The sequence below is a fragment of the Oncorhynchus gorbuscha genome, linkage group LG23 (assembly GCF_021184085.1).
Source record: "Oncorhynchus gorbuscha isolate QuinsamMale2020 ecotype Even-year linkage group LG23, OgorEven_v1.0, whole genome shotgun sequence".
Classification (NCBI taxonomy): Eukaryota; Metazoa; Chordata; class Actinopteri; order Salmoniformes; family Salmonidae; genus Oncorhynchus; species Oncorhynchus gorbuscha.
This window is the reverse complement of record NC_060195.1, coordinates 62,187,273-62,203,571: the sequence shown is the minus strand read 5'-3', so window position 1 is coordinate 62,203,571 and position 16,299 is coordinate 62,187,273. Positions and strand designations below refer to the sequence as shown.

The window sequence follows — 16,299 nt, the reverse complement described above, 5'->3', positions numbered from 1 at the left end:
CAGAACTCCCTCCAAAACTGTGACGTGAATTGCGGGCCTCTGTCTGAAACGGCGTCTAACGGGAGGCCATGAATTCTGAATACATTCTCGATAATGATTTGTGCCGTCTCCTTAGCGGAAGGAAGTTTAGCGAGGGGAATGAAATGTGCCGCCTTAGAGAACCTATCGACAACCGTAAGAATCACAGTCTTCCCCGCAGACAAAGGCAGACCGGTAATGAAGTCTAGGGCGATGTGAGACCATGGTCGAGAAGGAATGGGGAGCGGTCTGAGACGACCGGCAGGAGGAGAGTTACCCGACTTAGTCTGCGCGCAGTCCGAACAAGCAGCCACGAAACGGCGCGTGTCACGCTCCTGAGTCGGCCACCAAAAGCGCTGGCGAATAGACGCAAGAGTGCCTCGAACACCGGGATGACCAGCTAACTTGGCAGAGTGAGCCCACTGAAGAACAGCCAGACGAGTAGAAACAGGAACGAAAAGGAGGTTACTAGGACAAGCGCGCGGCGACGCAGTGTGCGTGAGTGCTTGCTTAACCTGTCTTTCAATTCCCCAGACTGTTAACCCGACAACACGCCCATAAGGAAGAATCCCCTCGGGATCAGTAGAAGCCACAGAAGAACTAAACAGACGGGATAAGGCATCAGGCTTGGTGTTCTTGCTACCCGGACGGTAAGAAATCACAAACTCGAAACGAGCGAAAAACAACGCCCAACGAGCTTGACGGGCATTAAGTCGTTTGGCAGAACGGATGTACTCAAGGTTCTTATGGTCTGTCCAAACGACAAAAGGAACGGTCGCCCCTCCAACCACTGTCGCCATTCGCCTAGGGCTAAGCGGATGGCGAGCAGTTCACGGTTACCCACATCATAGTTGCGCTCAGATGGCGACAGGCGATGAGAAAAATAAGCGCAAGGATGAACCTTATCGTCAGACTGGAAGCGCTGGGATAGAATGGCTCCCACGCCTACCTCTGAAGCGTCAACCTCGACAATGAATTGTCTAGTGACGTCAGGAGTAACGAGGATAGGAGCGGACGTAAAACGTTCTTTTAGAAGATCAAAAGCTCCCTGGGCGGAACCGGACCACTTAAAACACGTCTTGACAGAAGTAAGAGCTGTGAGAGGGGCAGCAACTTGACCGAAATTACGAATGAAACGCCGATAGAAATTAGCGAAACCTAAAAAGCGCTGCAACTCGACACGTGACCTTGGAACGGGCCAATCACTGACAGCTTGGACCTTAGCGGAATCCATCTGAATGCCTTCAGCGGAAATAACGGAACCGAGAAAAGTAACGGAGGAGACATGAAAAGAGCACTTCTCAGACTTTACGTAGAGACAATTCTCTAAAAGGCGCTGTAGAACACGTCGAACGTGCTGAACATGAATCTCGAGTGACGGAGAAAAATCAGGATATCGTCAAGATAGACAAAAACAAAGATGTTCAGCATGTCTCTCAGAACATCATTAACTAATGCCTGAAAAACAGCTGGTGCATTGGCGAGACCAAACGGCAGAACCCGGTACTCAAAATGCCCTAACGGAGTGTTAAACGCCGTTTTCCACTCGTCCCCCTCTCTGATGCGCACGAGATGGTAAGCGTTACGAAGGTCCAACTTAGTAAAGCACCTGGCTCCCTGCAGAATCTCGAAGGCTGATGACATAAGGGGAAGCGGATAACGATTCTTAACCGTTATGTCATTCAGCCCTCGATAATCCACGCAGGGGCGCAGAGTACCGTCCTTCTTCTTAACAAAAAGAACCCCGTCCCGGCCGGAGAGGAAGAAGGCACTATGGTACCGGCGTCAAGAGACACAGACAAATAATCCTCGAGAGCCTTACGTTCGGGAGCCGACAGAGAGTATAGTCTACCCCGAGGAGGAGTGGTCCCCGGAAGGAGATCAATACTACAATCATACGACCGGTGAGGAGGAAGGGAGTTGGCTCGGGACCGACTGAAGACCGTGCGCAGATCATGATATTCCTCCGGCACTCCTGTCAAATCGCCAGGTTCCTCCTGAGAAGTAGGGACAGAAGAAACGGGAGGGATGGCAGACATTAAACACTTCACATGACAAGAAACGTTCCAGGATAGGATAGAATTACTAGACCAATTAATAGAAGGATTATGACATACTAGCCAGGGATGACCCAAAACAACAGGTGTAAACGGTGAACGAAAAATCAAAAAAGAAATAGTCTCACTGTGGTTACCAGATACTGTGAGGGTTAAAGGTAGTGTCTCAAATCTGATACTGGGAAGATGACTACCATCTAAGGCGAACATGGGCGTAGGCTTCTCTAACTCTCTGAAAGGAATGTCATGTTTCCGAACCCATGCTTCGTCCATGAAACAACCCTCAGCCCCAGAGTCTATCAAGGCACTACATGTAGCACCCGAACCGGTCCAGCGTAGATGGACCGACAAAGTAGTACAGGATTTTGATGGAGAGACTTGAGTAGTTGCGCTCACCTGTAGCCCTCCGCTTACAGATGAGCTCTGGCTTTTACTGGACATGAATTAACAAAATGTCCAGCAACTCCGCAATAGAGGCACAGGCGGTTGGTGATCCTCCGTTCCCTCTCCTTAGTCGAGATGCGAATCCCTCCCAGCTGCATGGGCTCAGACTCTGAGCCAGAGGAGGGAGATGGTTGCGATGCGGAGCAGGGAAACACCGTTGATGCGAGCTCTCTTCCACGAGCCCGGTGACGAAGATCTACCCGTCGTTCTATGCGGATGGCGAGAGCAATCAAAGAGTCCACATCTGAAGGAACCTCCCGGGAGAGAATCTCATCCTTAACCACTGCGTGGAGTCCCTCCAGAAAACGAGCGAGCAGCGCCGGCTCGTTCCACTCACTAGAGGCAGCAAGAGTGCGAAACTCAATAGAATAATCCGTTATGGACCGTTCACCTTGGCATAAGGAAGCCAGGGCCCTAGAAGCCTCCCTACCAAAAACTGAACGGTCAAAAACCCGAATCATCTCCTCTTTAAAGTTCTGGAACTTGTTAGAGCAATCAGCCCTTGCCTCCCAGATAGCTGTGCCCCATTCTCGAGCCCGGCCAGTAAGGAGTGAAATGACGTAAGCAACCCGAGCTCTCTCTCTAGAGTATGTGTTGGGTTGGAGAGAGAACACAATCTCACACTGCGTGAGAAAGGAGCGGCACTCAGTGGGCTGCCCGGAGTAGCAAGGTGGGTTATTAACCCTAGGTTCTGGAGGCTCGGCAGGCCAGGAAGTAACAGGTGGCACGAGACGTAGACTCTGGAACTGTCCAGAGAGGTCGGAAACCTGAGCGGCCAGGTTCTCCACGGCATGGCGAGCAGCAGACAATTCCTGCTCGTGTCTGCCGAGCATGGCTCCTTGGATCTCGACGGCAGTGTAACGAGCGTCTGAAGTCGCTGGGTCCATTCCTTGGTCGGTTCCTTCTGTCATGCAGGTGAAAGAGGACCCAAAAGCGACTTGGCGAAAACAGAGTCTTTAATCCAGTAAAGTAAATACAAACAAAAAACACAACTTTCACTCGAAATGACGAGGACAAACTGGAGACTCGATCTTGAACAGCAGGTGAACAGCAGGTTGCCTCGGGAAGGCACTTGAACCAGACAGACTCAGACACCTGCTCACCACGCAGCATCTGAGGAAAACACGACACGACAGGGCGATACACAAACACAGCACGGTGAATTCTAGACAAGGAACCGACAGGACAGGAACGGAACACAAAGGAAGAAATAGGGACTCTAATCAGGGGAAAGGATCGGGAACAGGTGTGGGAAGACTAAATGATTGATTAGGGGAATAGGAACAGCTGGGAGCAGGAACGGAACGATAGAGAGAAGAGAGAGCGAGAGAGTGAGAGAGGGAGGGGGAGAGAGAGGGATAGAAAGAGGGAAAGAACCTAATAAGACCAGCAGAGGGAAACGAATAGAATGGGAAGCACAGGGACAAGACAAGATAATAAATGACAAAACATGACAGCTGAGAAATCGCCCGGAAAATGCGGTCACCACAACGCCGAAAAATATTAGCTCCATAATATTGATAGAAACATGGCAAATGTTGTTTAGAATCCATCCTCAACGTGTTTTTCTAATATCAATTTGATAATATATCAGTCGGGACAATTCGTTTTTCACTCTGACCGATTGGAGTAATGGCTACCTCTGTATTTTACGCGAGAATCTCTCTCGGAGCCACCATGTGACCACTTACGCAATGTGGCTGCCTACGGCTATTCTTCAACAGAAATGTGTAAAACTACGTCACAATGCTGTAGACACCTTGTGGAATACGTAGAAAGCGTAAGCTCATTGATGGCACATTCACAGCTGAATAGGGAGTCATTGGAACGCAGCGCTTTCAAAACCTGGGGCACTTCCGGATTGGATTTTTCTCAGGCTTTCACCTGCAACATCAGTTCTGTTATACTCCCAGACAATATCTTTACAGTTTTGGAAACGTTAGTGTTTTCTATCCAAAGCTGTCAATTATATGCATATTCTAGCATCTTTTCCTGACAAAATATCCCGTTTAAAACGGGAACGTTTTTTTCCCCAAAAATGAAAATACTGCCCCCTAACACCAAGAGGTTAATTGAAATGCATTCCGGGTGACTACCTCATGCAGCTGGTTGAGAGAATGCCAAGAGTATGCAAAGCTGTCTTCAAGGCAAAGGGTGGCTACTTTGAAGAATCTAACATCTAAAATATATTTTAATTTGTTGAACATTTTTTTGGATACTACATGATTCCTATGTATCTCCCCCCTGCTTTGCCCTCAGAACTGACTCAATCCGTCAGGGCATGGACTCTACAAGGTGTCGAAAGCGTTCCACAGGGATGCTGGCCCAGGTTGACGCTTAATGCTTCCCATAGTTGCGTCAAGTTGGCTGAATGTCCTTTGGGTGGTGGACCATTCTTGATACACACAGGAAACTGTTGAGTGTGAAAAACCCAGCAGCATTGCAGTTCTTGACACACTCAAACCGGTGCGCCTGGCACCTACTTCATAACCTGTTCGGAGGCGCTTATTTTGTCTTGTCCATTCACCCTCTGAATGGCACACGCACACAATCCGTCTCAATTGTCTCAAGGCTTAAAAATCCTTCTTTAACCTGTCTCCTCCCCTTCATCTACACTGATTGTAACAAATGACATCAGTAAGGGATCACAGCTCTCACCTTGATTCACCTGGTCCGTCTATGTCCGTAGCAGGTGTCCTTAATGTTTTTGTCCACTCAGTGTATATACATACACCTCAATTACATAGCTAACTCCCTCTTTCGTCTTTCCGGGCTCTCAATTCCCTCTCCCTCTCTCCCTCCCTCTTCACCCCCTCCATCTCTCCGTCCCCCAGAGATAATCCCAGTGTATGGCATGTCCAGCTACGTTGGCAGAGAGGAGAGCTACAACAAGCCCCAGCCGAAGAAGATGAAGGAGCAGAGACAGCTGGAGCGACAGAACAGACTCAACTCTCCTCCCTCCTCCCTGTACAAGTCTCTGGGCTCCAGCCACAATGGATACAGGTCAGTGAATAGTCCTGGTGGCAGGGACCGGTTCAACTAGTCTGAGACTACAGATGCGCCATCTTCATTTGAGCACTCCGTTGTCGCAGAGAGTTTTCCTGCGCTGGCAAGAAATGCTAACTTGCCGTGTGTTCATGGTTTTAATATGGCTTCTAAAGTTTGTCAATTTCACTTTAAAATGTCAGGCTTTATTTGCCCTAACGAAAAACGTGTCAACTGCTACAAAAATGTCCATTATTTATAATCCACATAATAATTCACATTTCCTGTTGCTGCAGGATTATCTTCCTGCTGTGAGAAACTGTAGGTACAGTAATACGTAAACACTAGATACAATACTAGTTAGAGACTAGTTACAATACTAGTTAGAGACTAGTTACAATACTAGTTAGAACATAGAGACTAGTTTTCTAGCTTTCTCTACAAGTGTGAAAGGATTAGCCTTATAATTAGAGACAAGTTACAGACTAGTTAGTAGTTTAGACTAGTTACTGGTTTTACTAGTGATCAACATGATCTACAAGTCTGAGATATATAGCCATAATGCAGACAGGAGAGTTTGACAAGACATTGTTTTCCTATAGAAGTTAGACTTTGACCAGACATAGTTTTCCTATAGAAGTTAGACTTTGACCAGACATTGTTTTCCTATAGAAGTTACAGACTTTGACCGGACATTGTTTTCCTATAGAAGTTAGACTTTGACCGGACATTGTTTTCCTATAGAAGTTACAGACTTTGACCAGACACTGTTTTCCTATAGAAGTTACAGACTTTGACCGGACATTGTTTTCCTATAGAAGTTAGACTTTGACCAGACATTGTTTTCCTATAGAAGTTAGACTTTGACCAGACATTGTTTTCTTACAGAAGTTAGACTTTGACCAGACATTGTTTTCCTACAGAAGTTATAGACTTTGACCAGACATTGTTTTCCTATGGGAGGATGAGGTTGTCTAAAACACATGCAAACTATTTGACTCTGTTTTAAGAGCATGTGTTGGGTCTATTGTCATTGTAAAGTCTACTGAGATGCTTTCCATGCAGTTTTTGTCAATAAAGTTTGGTTGTATTTGATTGGTTACAGCGGGAAGAGCCACGTCCCTTCGCTAGGGTCATTGGGGTCAATGGGAGGAGCTAACAGTCCAGGAGGGAAGAAGCCGGAACGACGACAACTACGGAGCAGCCCAAGGAGCAACGAGCCAGACACACACACACAATCACCGCAAGGTAAACACACGCACACACACGCAGGCACACACACACACCACACACACACACACACACACACACACACACACACACACACACACACACACACACACACACACACACACACACACACACACACACACACACACACACACACACACACACACACACACACACACACACACACACACACAGATAAGTGAATATTCATCAGATGTCTCTCTCTCTTTTCTTCTCAATGAAAGAGAGAAAAAGATGAATGGTGTCTTACTGAGGTGGAGAGGAGAGGTGGAGAGAGAGGGAGGGGGGAGAGAAGGGGTTGTCTAGGTAACCACATAGCTGAGTCTTTCCCGAGACCTATCGGTTTCTCCCTCTACAATACTGGCCTTGTCTGGGAGGGGGGGGGGCAGGATAGGAGAGAGGAGAGGTAGTGAGGAGAGGAGTGGAGGTGAGGGGAGTAAGGGGGAGAGAGGGAAGAGGGGTGAGGTACAGTACATATCTGTTGAGTCCTGGTCTCCATGAAGGAACCCTTTGAGCTCCCTTTCAAACACACACATCTCTATCTCGCTGGCCTGTGTGCAGAGGTGGTGACAGACAGGCCTGCTGAGAGACACCAGAGTTAATCCCAAAGAAGCAGGCCAAACCACCTCTCAGACCCCCATTTCAGCTTTGGACCAGCCCGGCTGTACAGTCCAGGGGCAGGGGAATGTTCCATTGAGGCCAGGTGTAAGGGGTGTTTGTTGGGCTGGGTGGTGACATCATGGAAAGAGCGAGAGCCTGATGAGCTTTGATCAACTCAGTATCTTCACACACACACACGTACAGTACATGTCAGTGTATGTCTAGGAGTATCTGTGTCTTTCTGATGGTCTAGCAGGGTCTCAGTTCTGGACTGGAGATCAGGCTGACTCGGCTACAACACACACACACACACACACACACACACACACACACACACACACACACACACACACACACACACACACACACACACACACACACACACACACACACACACACACACACACACACACACACACACACACACACACACACACACACACACATGCACACACACCCCGTGACTGGGCTTCCTCTAAAACAATCAGAGCATGAGAGAGGGAGAGAGAGAGGGAGAAAAAAGAGAAGAGTATGATAGAGGGACAGGGGAATTAAAAGTGAGAACAGAGAATATGAGAGCAAATGAAAAGCTCGGAGGTAGATTGAGTGAAGAGAAAGATGGTAGAGAGTGAGAGGGGGATGAGAGACAAAGGGAGAGAAAGATGGTAGAGAGAGTGAGAGGGGGATGAGAGACAAAGGGAGAGAAAGATGGTAGAGAGAGTGAGAGGGGGATGAGAGACAAAGGGAGAGAAAGATGGTAGAGAGAGTGAGAGGGGGATGAGAGACAAAGGGAGAGAAAGATGGTAGAGAGAGTGAGAGGGGGATGAGAGACAAAAGGAGAGAAAGAGAGATATAGAAAGGACTGAGAGAGGGAACATTCCATCTGTCTAATCTACTGCTTGGCCCTCTGCTTTCAACCATGAGTAACACACACACACACACACACACACACACACACACACACACACACACACACACACACACACACACACACACACACACACACACACACACACACACACACACACACACACACACACACACACACACACACACACACACACACACACACACACACACTGTCTGGAACACCAGACAGGGTTCCCACTCACACACAAACACACCCACGTTGTAGACTTTGCTCTGTGCCCTCCTGGACGTGTGTGTTTGTCTGTCTATTGGCTAATGTACTATATCCCAGTAATGTGCTTGGCTACCAGTCAGTCAAGACAGTCAGTAAAGCCCACCGCTTTTCCTTAGAACTGAGCCGCTCTAAACACAATCAGATGTGCCTCTGTCCTCCATGATGGATCTACGTCAGCGGCGCAGTTTATCTGTAGAGAACAGTGATTTCAGGAAACTGATGTCCCATGGTGGATCAACGCCAGCGTTGCAGTTTCTCAGTAGAGCTTAGATTTCAACTGAAACAGATGTGCCTTTGTCCGCCATGTTGGTTCTACGTCATCATAACTGCAGCACCTTTCTGTGATTCTAGTGGTGCTTTCGGGATGACGTCAGTAGTCTTCGGGTCAGAAAGTTGGAGCCCTAGAAAGATGTGCAAGTTCCCGACTTGGCATTCCGAGTTGGATGACCATTTACTCGGAGTTCACAGCTGTCTTGAATGTACTGAATTCCGAAGTCAGAGATTTCTGAGTTCCGAGTTGTTTTGAACGTGGCATCATTTCTATGTAGAGAGCAGTGATTTGAGGAAAATGACGTGGCCAGTCCATGTTGGTTATACTGTAGAATGGGTACTTTGAGGAGAGGAGGAAAGGGGGAGGAAAGGAGAGAAAAGGAGTGGAAAGAAAATAGACGTCTCCTGACACGTTTAAAACAAAAGACTTTGATGTAAGATGATGTCATCCAGAGAGAGAGAGAGAGAGAGAGCTGTAAGTGCTCGTTTAGTTCATTAACACATCCGACCCCTGACCTTAGCATGACTCAGGCCTTTTAAAATAAACCACGCCGTTATAGTGACTCTCTGTAAGTGTGTACGCTCTCCCACCTTCCATGATTTTGCCTGTGTTCCTATGGTAATAGCCCCCCCCACCTAAATAAGGGCCTGCTTGCCTGCCTGTCTGTGTCAGCTGGTTCAAGGAGTACAAGTCCAGTCTGACTCAGTCTTGTTCTTACAAGTCTCTCTTACACACATCTGCACAATGTTGGCTAGTGCAGAGCCAGAGATGCATATCATCAGGCCATCATTACCATCTGATTTACAGCTGAAGTCGGAAGTTTACATACACCTTAGCCAAATAGATTTAAACTCAGTTTTTCACAATTCCTGACATTTACTCCAAGTAAAACGGCCCTGTCTTAGGTCAGTAAGGATCACCACTTTATTTTAAGAATGTGAAATGTCAGAATGATAGTAGAGAGAATGATTTATTTCAGCTTTTATTTCTTTCATCACATTCCCAGTGGGTCAGACGTTTACATACACTCAATTAGTATTTGGTAGCATTGCCTTTAAATTGTTTAACTTGGGTCAAACGTTTCAGGTAGCCTTCCACAAGCTTCCCACAATAAGTTGGTTGAATTTTGGCCCATTCCTCCTCACAGAGCTGGTGTAACTGAGTCAGATTTATAGGCCTCGAACATGCTTTTTCAGTTCTGCCCAGACATTTGCTATGAGATTGACGTCAGGGCTTTGTGATGGCCACTCCAATACCTTGACTTTATTGTCCTTAAGCCATTTTCCCACAACTTTGGAAGTATGCTCGGGGTCATTGTCCATTTGGAAGACCCATTTGCAACCAAGCTTTAATATCCACATAATTTTCTTTCCTCATGATGCCATCTATTTTGTGAAGTGCACCAGTCCCTCCTGCAGCAAAGCACCCCCACAACATGATGCTGCCACCCCCGTGCTTCATGGTTTTTCCTCCAAACATAATGATGGTCATTATGGCTAAACAGTTCTATTTTTGTTTCATCAGACCAGAGGACATTTCTCCAAAAAGTACGATCTTTGTCCCCATGTGCATTTGCAAACTGTAGTCTGGCTTTTTTTGGGCGGTTTTGGAGCAGTGGCTCCTTCCTTGATGAGTGACCTTTCAGTTCATCTTGATATAGGACTTGTTTTACTGTGGATATAGATACTTTTGTACCTGTTTCCTCCAGCTGTAACGGCGTTCGTCTGTAGAAAGAGAGTCGGACCAAAATGCGGCGTGGTGGTTACTCATGTTCTTTAATGATCATTTGAACGATACATGAAATAACTTAATATACAAAAAAACAACAAACGAAACGCGAAAACCTATTACAGCCTATCTGTGGTCCTTCTGTAGCTCAGTTGGTAGAGCATGGCGCTTGTAACGCCAGGGTAGTGGGTTCGATTCCCGGGACCACCCATACGTAGAATGTATAAATGGATAAAAGTGTCTGCTAAATGGCATATTATATTATTATATTATTATTATCTGGTGAACACTACACAGAGACAGGAACAATCACCCACAAAACACACAGTGAAACCTAGGCTACCTAAATATGGTTCCCAATCAGAGACAACGAGAATCTCACCTGACTCTGATTGAGAACCGCCTCAGGCAGCCAAGCCTATGCTAGACACCCTACTCAGCCGCAATCCCAATGCCTATAAAACAGAACCCCCCCCCCCCCAAGGTGCGGACTCCCGGACGCACTTCAAAACCATAGGGAGGGTCCGGGTGGGCATCTGTCCATGGTGGCGGCTCCAGCTCGGGACGTGGGCCCCACTCCATAAATGTCTTAGTTCCTCCCCTTCGCGTCCTGGGATAGTCCACCCTCGCCGCCGACCATGGCCTAGTATTCCTCACCCAGAACCCCACTGGACTGAGGGGCAGCTCGGGACTGAGGGGCAGCTCGGGACTGAGGGGCAGCTCGGGACTGAGGGGAAGCTCGGGACTGAGGGGAAGCTCGGGACTGAGGCGCAGCTCGGGACTGAGGGGCAGCCCAGCACTGAGGGGAAGCCCAGCACTGAGGGAAAGCCCAGCACTGAGCGAAAGCCCAGCACTGAGCGAAAGCCCAGCACTGAGGGAAAGCCCAGCACTGAGAGGAAGCTCAGCACTGAGAGGAAGCTCAGCACTGAGAGGAAGCTCAGGCAGGTAGTTGGCTCCGGCAGATCCTGGCTGGCTGGCGGATCTGGAAGAGTCTGGTTGACTGGCAGATCTGGAAGAGTCTGGTTGACTGGCAGATCTGGAAGAGTCTGGTTGACTGGCAGATCTGGAAGAGTCTGGTTGTCTGGCAGATCTGGAAGATCGTGGCTGACTGGCGGATCTAGCTGCTCTGGCTGCTCCATGCAGACTGGCAGCTCCATGCAGACTGGCAGCTCTGTCTGCTCCATGCAAACTGGCAGCTCTGGCTGCTCCATGCAGACTGGCAGCTCTGGCTGCTCCATGCAGACTGGCAGCTCTGGCTGCTCCATGCAGACTGGCAGCTCTGGCTGCTCCATGCAGGCAGGAGACTCCAGCAGCGCAGGAGAGGAGGAAAGCTCTGGCTGCGCTAAACAGGCGGGAGACTCCGGCAGCGCAGGAGAGGAGGAAAGCGCTGGCTGCGCTGAACAGGCGGGAGACTCCGGCAGCGCAGGAGAGGAGGAAAGCGCTGGCTGCACTGAACAGGCGAGGCGCACTGAAGGCCTGGTGCATGGTGCTGGAACTGGTGGTACTGGATCGAGGACACGCACAGGAAGCCTGGTGCGGGGAGCTGCCACCGGTCTACTGGTGTGTGGAGGTGGAGGTGGCTCTGGATAGACCGGACCGTGCAGGCGCACTGGGGCTCTTGAGCACCAAGCCTGCCCAACCTTACCTGGCTCGATGCCCACTCTAGCCCGGCCAATACGAAGAGCTGGTATGTACCGCACCGGGCTATGCACCGCACTGGAGACACCGTGCGCTCCATAGCAGAACACGGTGCCTGCCCGGTCTCTCTAGCCCCCCGGTAAGCACAGGTAGTTTGCGCAAGTCTCCTACCTGGCATAGCCATACTCCCTGTGAGCCTCCCCCCAATACATTTTTGGAGCTGACTCTCAGGCTTCCATCCGCGTCGTCGTGCTGCCTCTTCATACCAGCGCCTCTCCGCTTTCCGCGCCTCCAGTTCTTCTTTGGGGCGTCGATATTCACCAGGCTGTGCCCAGTGTCCTTTTCCGTCCAATATCTCCTCCCAAGTCCAGACGTCCTTTGATCGCTGCTCCTCACGATAAACAGGGGGAGTTGGCTCAGGTCTGAACCCTGACTCTGCCAAACTCTCCCTGAGCCCCCCCCAATAAATGTTTGGGGCTGACTCTTGGACTTCCTTTTGCGCCGTCGTGCTTGTCTCTCCAACTCCATTCTCCTATAACCCTCTTCGCACTGCTCCAGCGAATCCCAGGCGGGCTCCGGTACTCTCCCTGGGTCGACCGCCCACCTGTCTAATTCCTCCCAAGTAGTGTGGTCCCGATATTGTTGCTCCTGCTGCCGCTGTTGTTTCTCCTCATACCAGCGCCTCTCAGCTCTCGCCGCCTCCAGTTCTTCTTTGGGGCGGCGATATTCTCCAGGCTGATCCCAGGGTCCTTCTCCGAACAATTCATCCTCCCATGTCCGTTCCTCTTTTCGCTGCTTCTGCTGTCGCTGCCTGTCACCACGCTGCTCAGTCCGGGTGTGGTGGGTGATTCTGTAACGGCGTTCGTCTGTAGAAAGAGAGTCGGACCAAAATGCGGCGTGGTGGTTACTCATGTTCTTTAATGATAATTTGAACGATACATGAAATAACTTAATATACAAAAAAACAACAAACGAAACGTGAAAACCTATTACAGCCTATCTGGTGAACACTAACACAGAGACAGGAACAATCACCCACAAAACACACAGTGAAACCTAGGCTACCTAAATATGGTTCCCAATCAGAGACAACGAGAATCACCTGACTCTGATTGAGAACCGCCTCAGGCAGCCAAACCTATGCTAGACACCCCTACTCAGCCGCAATCCCAATGCCTATAAAACCCCAATACGAAACACAACAAAATAAACCCATGTCACACCCTGGCCTGACCAAATAGATTAAGAAAACACAAAATACTAAGACCAAGGCGTGACACCAGCATCTTCACAAGGTCCTTTGCTGTTGTTCTGGGATTGATTTGCACTTTTCGCACCAAAATACGTTCATCTCTAGGAGACAGAACGCATCTCCTTCCTGAGCGGGATGACAAATATATTTTTCTGAGGTCTTGGCTGATTTCTTTTGATTTTCCCATGATGTCAAGCAAAGAGGCACTGAGTTGGAAGGTAGGACTTGAAATACATCCACAGGTACACCTCCAATTGACTCAAATGATGTCCATTAGACTATCAGAAGCTTCTAAAGCCATGACATAATTTTTGGGAATTTTCCAAGCTGTTTAAGGGCACAGTCAACTTAGTGTATGTAAACTTCTGACCCACTGGAATTGTGATACAGTGAATTATAAGTGAAATAATCTGTCTGTAAACAATTGTTGGAAAAATGACTTGTGTCATGCACAAAGTAGATGTCCTAAACGACTTGCCAAAACCAGTTTGTTAACAAGAAATGTGTGGAGTGGTTGAAAAACGAGTTTCAATGACTCCAATCTAAGTGTATGTATATTTACAACTTCAACTGTAGATTCATTAATGATCTTAAGAACAGTGACATTAACACATTTCCTTTTGGTCGGCTGGTCGGCTGGGTTGAAACTGTACTTCTACCATCTCAGAGTTCCCAATGCTTCAGCCAACACACACACACACACACACACACACACACACACACACACACACACACACACACACACACACACACACACACACACACACACACACACACACACACACACACACACACACACACACACACACACACACACACACACACACACACACTGTTGCCTACCAGGAAGAGCGGCAGAATTCCTGTGTCTTTTGGCACCTCACACACCTCCTCTATGAAGGTATGGCTGCACACACCTCCTCTATGAAGGTATGGCTGGACACACACACTAATCTTGTCTGTATACCATGGTCTCTGTCTATGAGAACTAAACTGTCACCATGACTACAAACCTTCTCAGACAGGTCTCAACGTGTGTGTGTGTGTGTGTGTGTGTGTGTGTGTGTGTGTGTGTGTGTGTGTGTGTGTGTGTGTGTGTGTGTGTGTGTGTGTGTGTGTGTGTGTGTGTGTGTGTGCGTGTGTGTGTGCGTGTGCGTGTGTGTGTGTGTGTGTGTGTGTGTGGTAACAATTAGGGTTATGGGTTAGAGAAAATAGGATTTTGAATGGAAATACATTTGATGTCCCCACAAGGATAGAAAGATGTGTGTGTGTGTGTGTGTGTGTGTAAGGAGGCCAGCTGTTGAGCAGATGGAATGCTCACTATGCATAGATGAAAACGCTGTGGAACTCACCCTGCAGGCTTCTTTTTCTATCGCTCCGTTTCTCTCTCTCATTCTCCTTTTGTTCTCTTTATCTTATATCTCTCTCACCCTCTATCTCTACAGTGCCCCCTTCAAAAGGAAAATCTACTTTTGCATATTTTTGATAGTGAATAATATCAGATCTTCAACCAAAACCTAGTTGGGAACCTGAGTGAACAAATACATACTTATTTCATTTATTTCAAAAACAAATGTATGCAAAAATGTATGCTTGACCATTGGTGTAAGGTTCTTACTGTGGAATGCAGTGCTTGGTTTTCGCCAGGCATAATGGGACCCATGTCGTCCAAAAAGTTCTGCAGGAGAATTCTACAGGAGAATGTCAGGTCATCCGTCTGTGAGCTGAAGCTGAAGAGCAGCTGGGTCACGCAGCAAGACAATGATCCAAAACACACAATCAAGTCTACATGAAAATGCCTAAAAAGCTAAACATTTGAAGTTTTGGAATGGACCAGTCAAAGTCCAGACCGAATGATCCCAATCGAGATGTTGTGGCAGGATTTGAAACAAGCAGTTTAATCAGTTCTTCATGTAAGAGAAAGCAGCATACCACCCTGCATATCACTGCTGGCTTGCTTCTGAAGCTAAGCAGGGTTGGTCTTGGTCAGTTCCTGGATGGGAGACCAGATGTTGCTGGAAGTGGTGTTGGAGGGCCTAGTAGGAGGCACTCTTTCCTCTGGTCTAAAAAAATATCCCAATGACCCAGGGCAGTGATTCTGCCCTGTGTTGGGTGCTGTCTTTCGGATGGGATGTTAAATGGGTGTCCTGACTCTCTGAGGTCATTAAAGATCCCATGGCACTTATCGTAGGGGTGTTAACCCCGGTGTCCTGGCTAAATTCCCAATCTGGCCCTCAAACCATCACAGTCACCTAATAATCCCCAGTTTACAATTGGCTCATTAATCCCCCTCCTCTCCCCTGTAACTATTCCCCAGGTCGTTGCTGCAAATGAGAACATGTTCTCAGTCAACTTACCTGGTAAAATAACGGATAAATAAAAATAAAATAAATAAAATGTAAGAGTGGGACACAATTCCTCCAGAGCGACGTAAGAGACAACTACAGGAAGGGTTTGTCTCTCATGTTGCTGCTGAAGGTGGTACAACCACTTATTGAGGGGGAAGTGATGTTTTCACACGGGGGAATTGGTCGTTGCATAACTTTCTTAATGAAATAAATGAAATAAGTATCCATTTTTTTTGTTGTTATTAGTAAACTCAGGTCCCCTTCATCTAATATTAGGTTTTGGATGAAGATCTGATAACATTCAGTGTCAACAATATGCTAAAATCAGAATGGGGGCAAATAAGCTTTTCATGTCTCTGTGCCTCTCTTTCTTTGTCTCTGTATCTCCCTCTCTCCTCCGTTCCTTCAATTCATTGTTTCTAGTTTCTAAAAGTATATATTTTTTACACCATCTTAAATAAGCATGCCCCAGTCAGCCATTTAGAACCAGGGACAGATATAGTCCTTGGTTCACTCCAGACCTGACTGCCCTAGACCAGCACAACAACATCCTGTGGCGTACT

The 16,299-nt window shown here is 47.8% G+C and overlaps 1 protein-coding gene across 1 annotated transcript in view; it reads left to right on the top strand.

Annotated features, from left to right (window-relative positions):
* LOC124010710 (fibronectin type III domain-containing protein 3B-like) overlaps positions 1 to 16,299 on the top strand; it is a 187,474-nt gene that overhangs the window by 63,974 nt on the left and 107,201 nt on the right. The window contains 2 exon segments of the mRNA XM_046323359.1: positions 5,354 to 5,522; positions 6,610 to 6,752. Of these exon segments, the coding sequence (XP_046179315.1) occupies positions 5,354 to 5,522; positions 6,610 to 6,752 (312 nt within the window).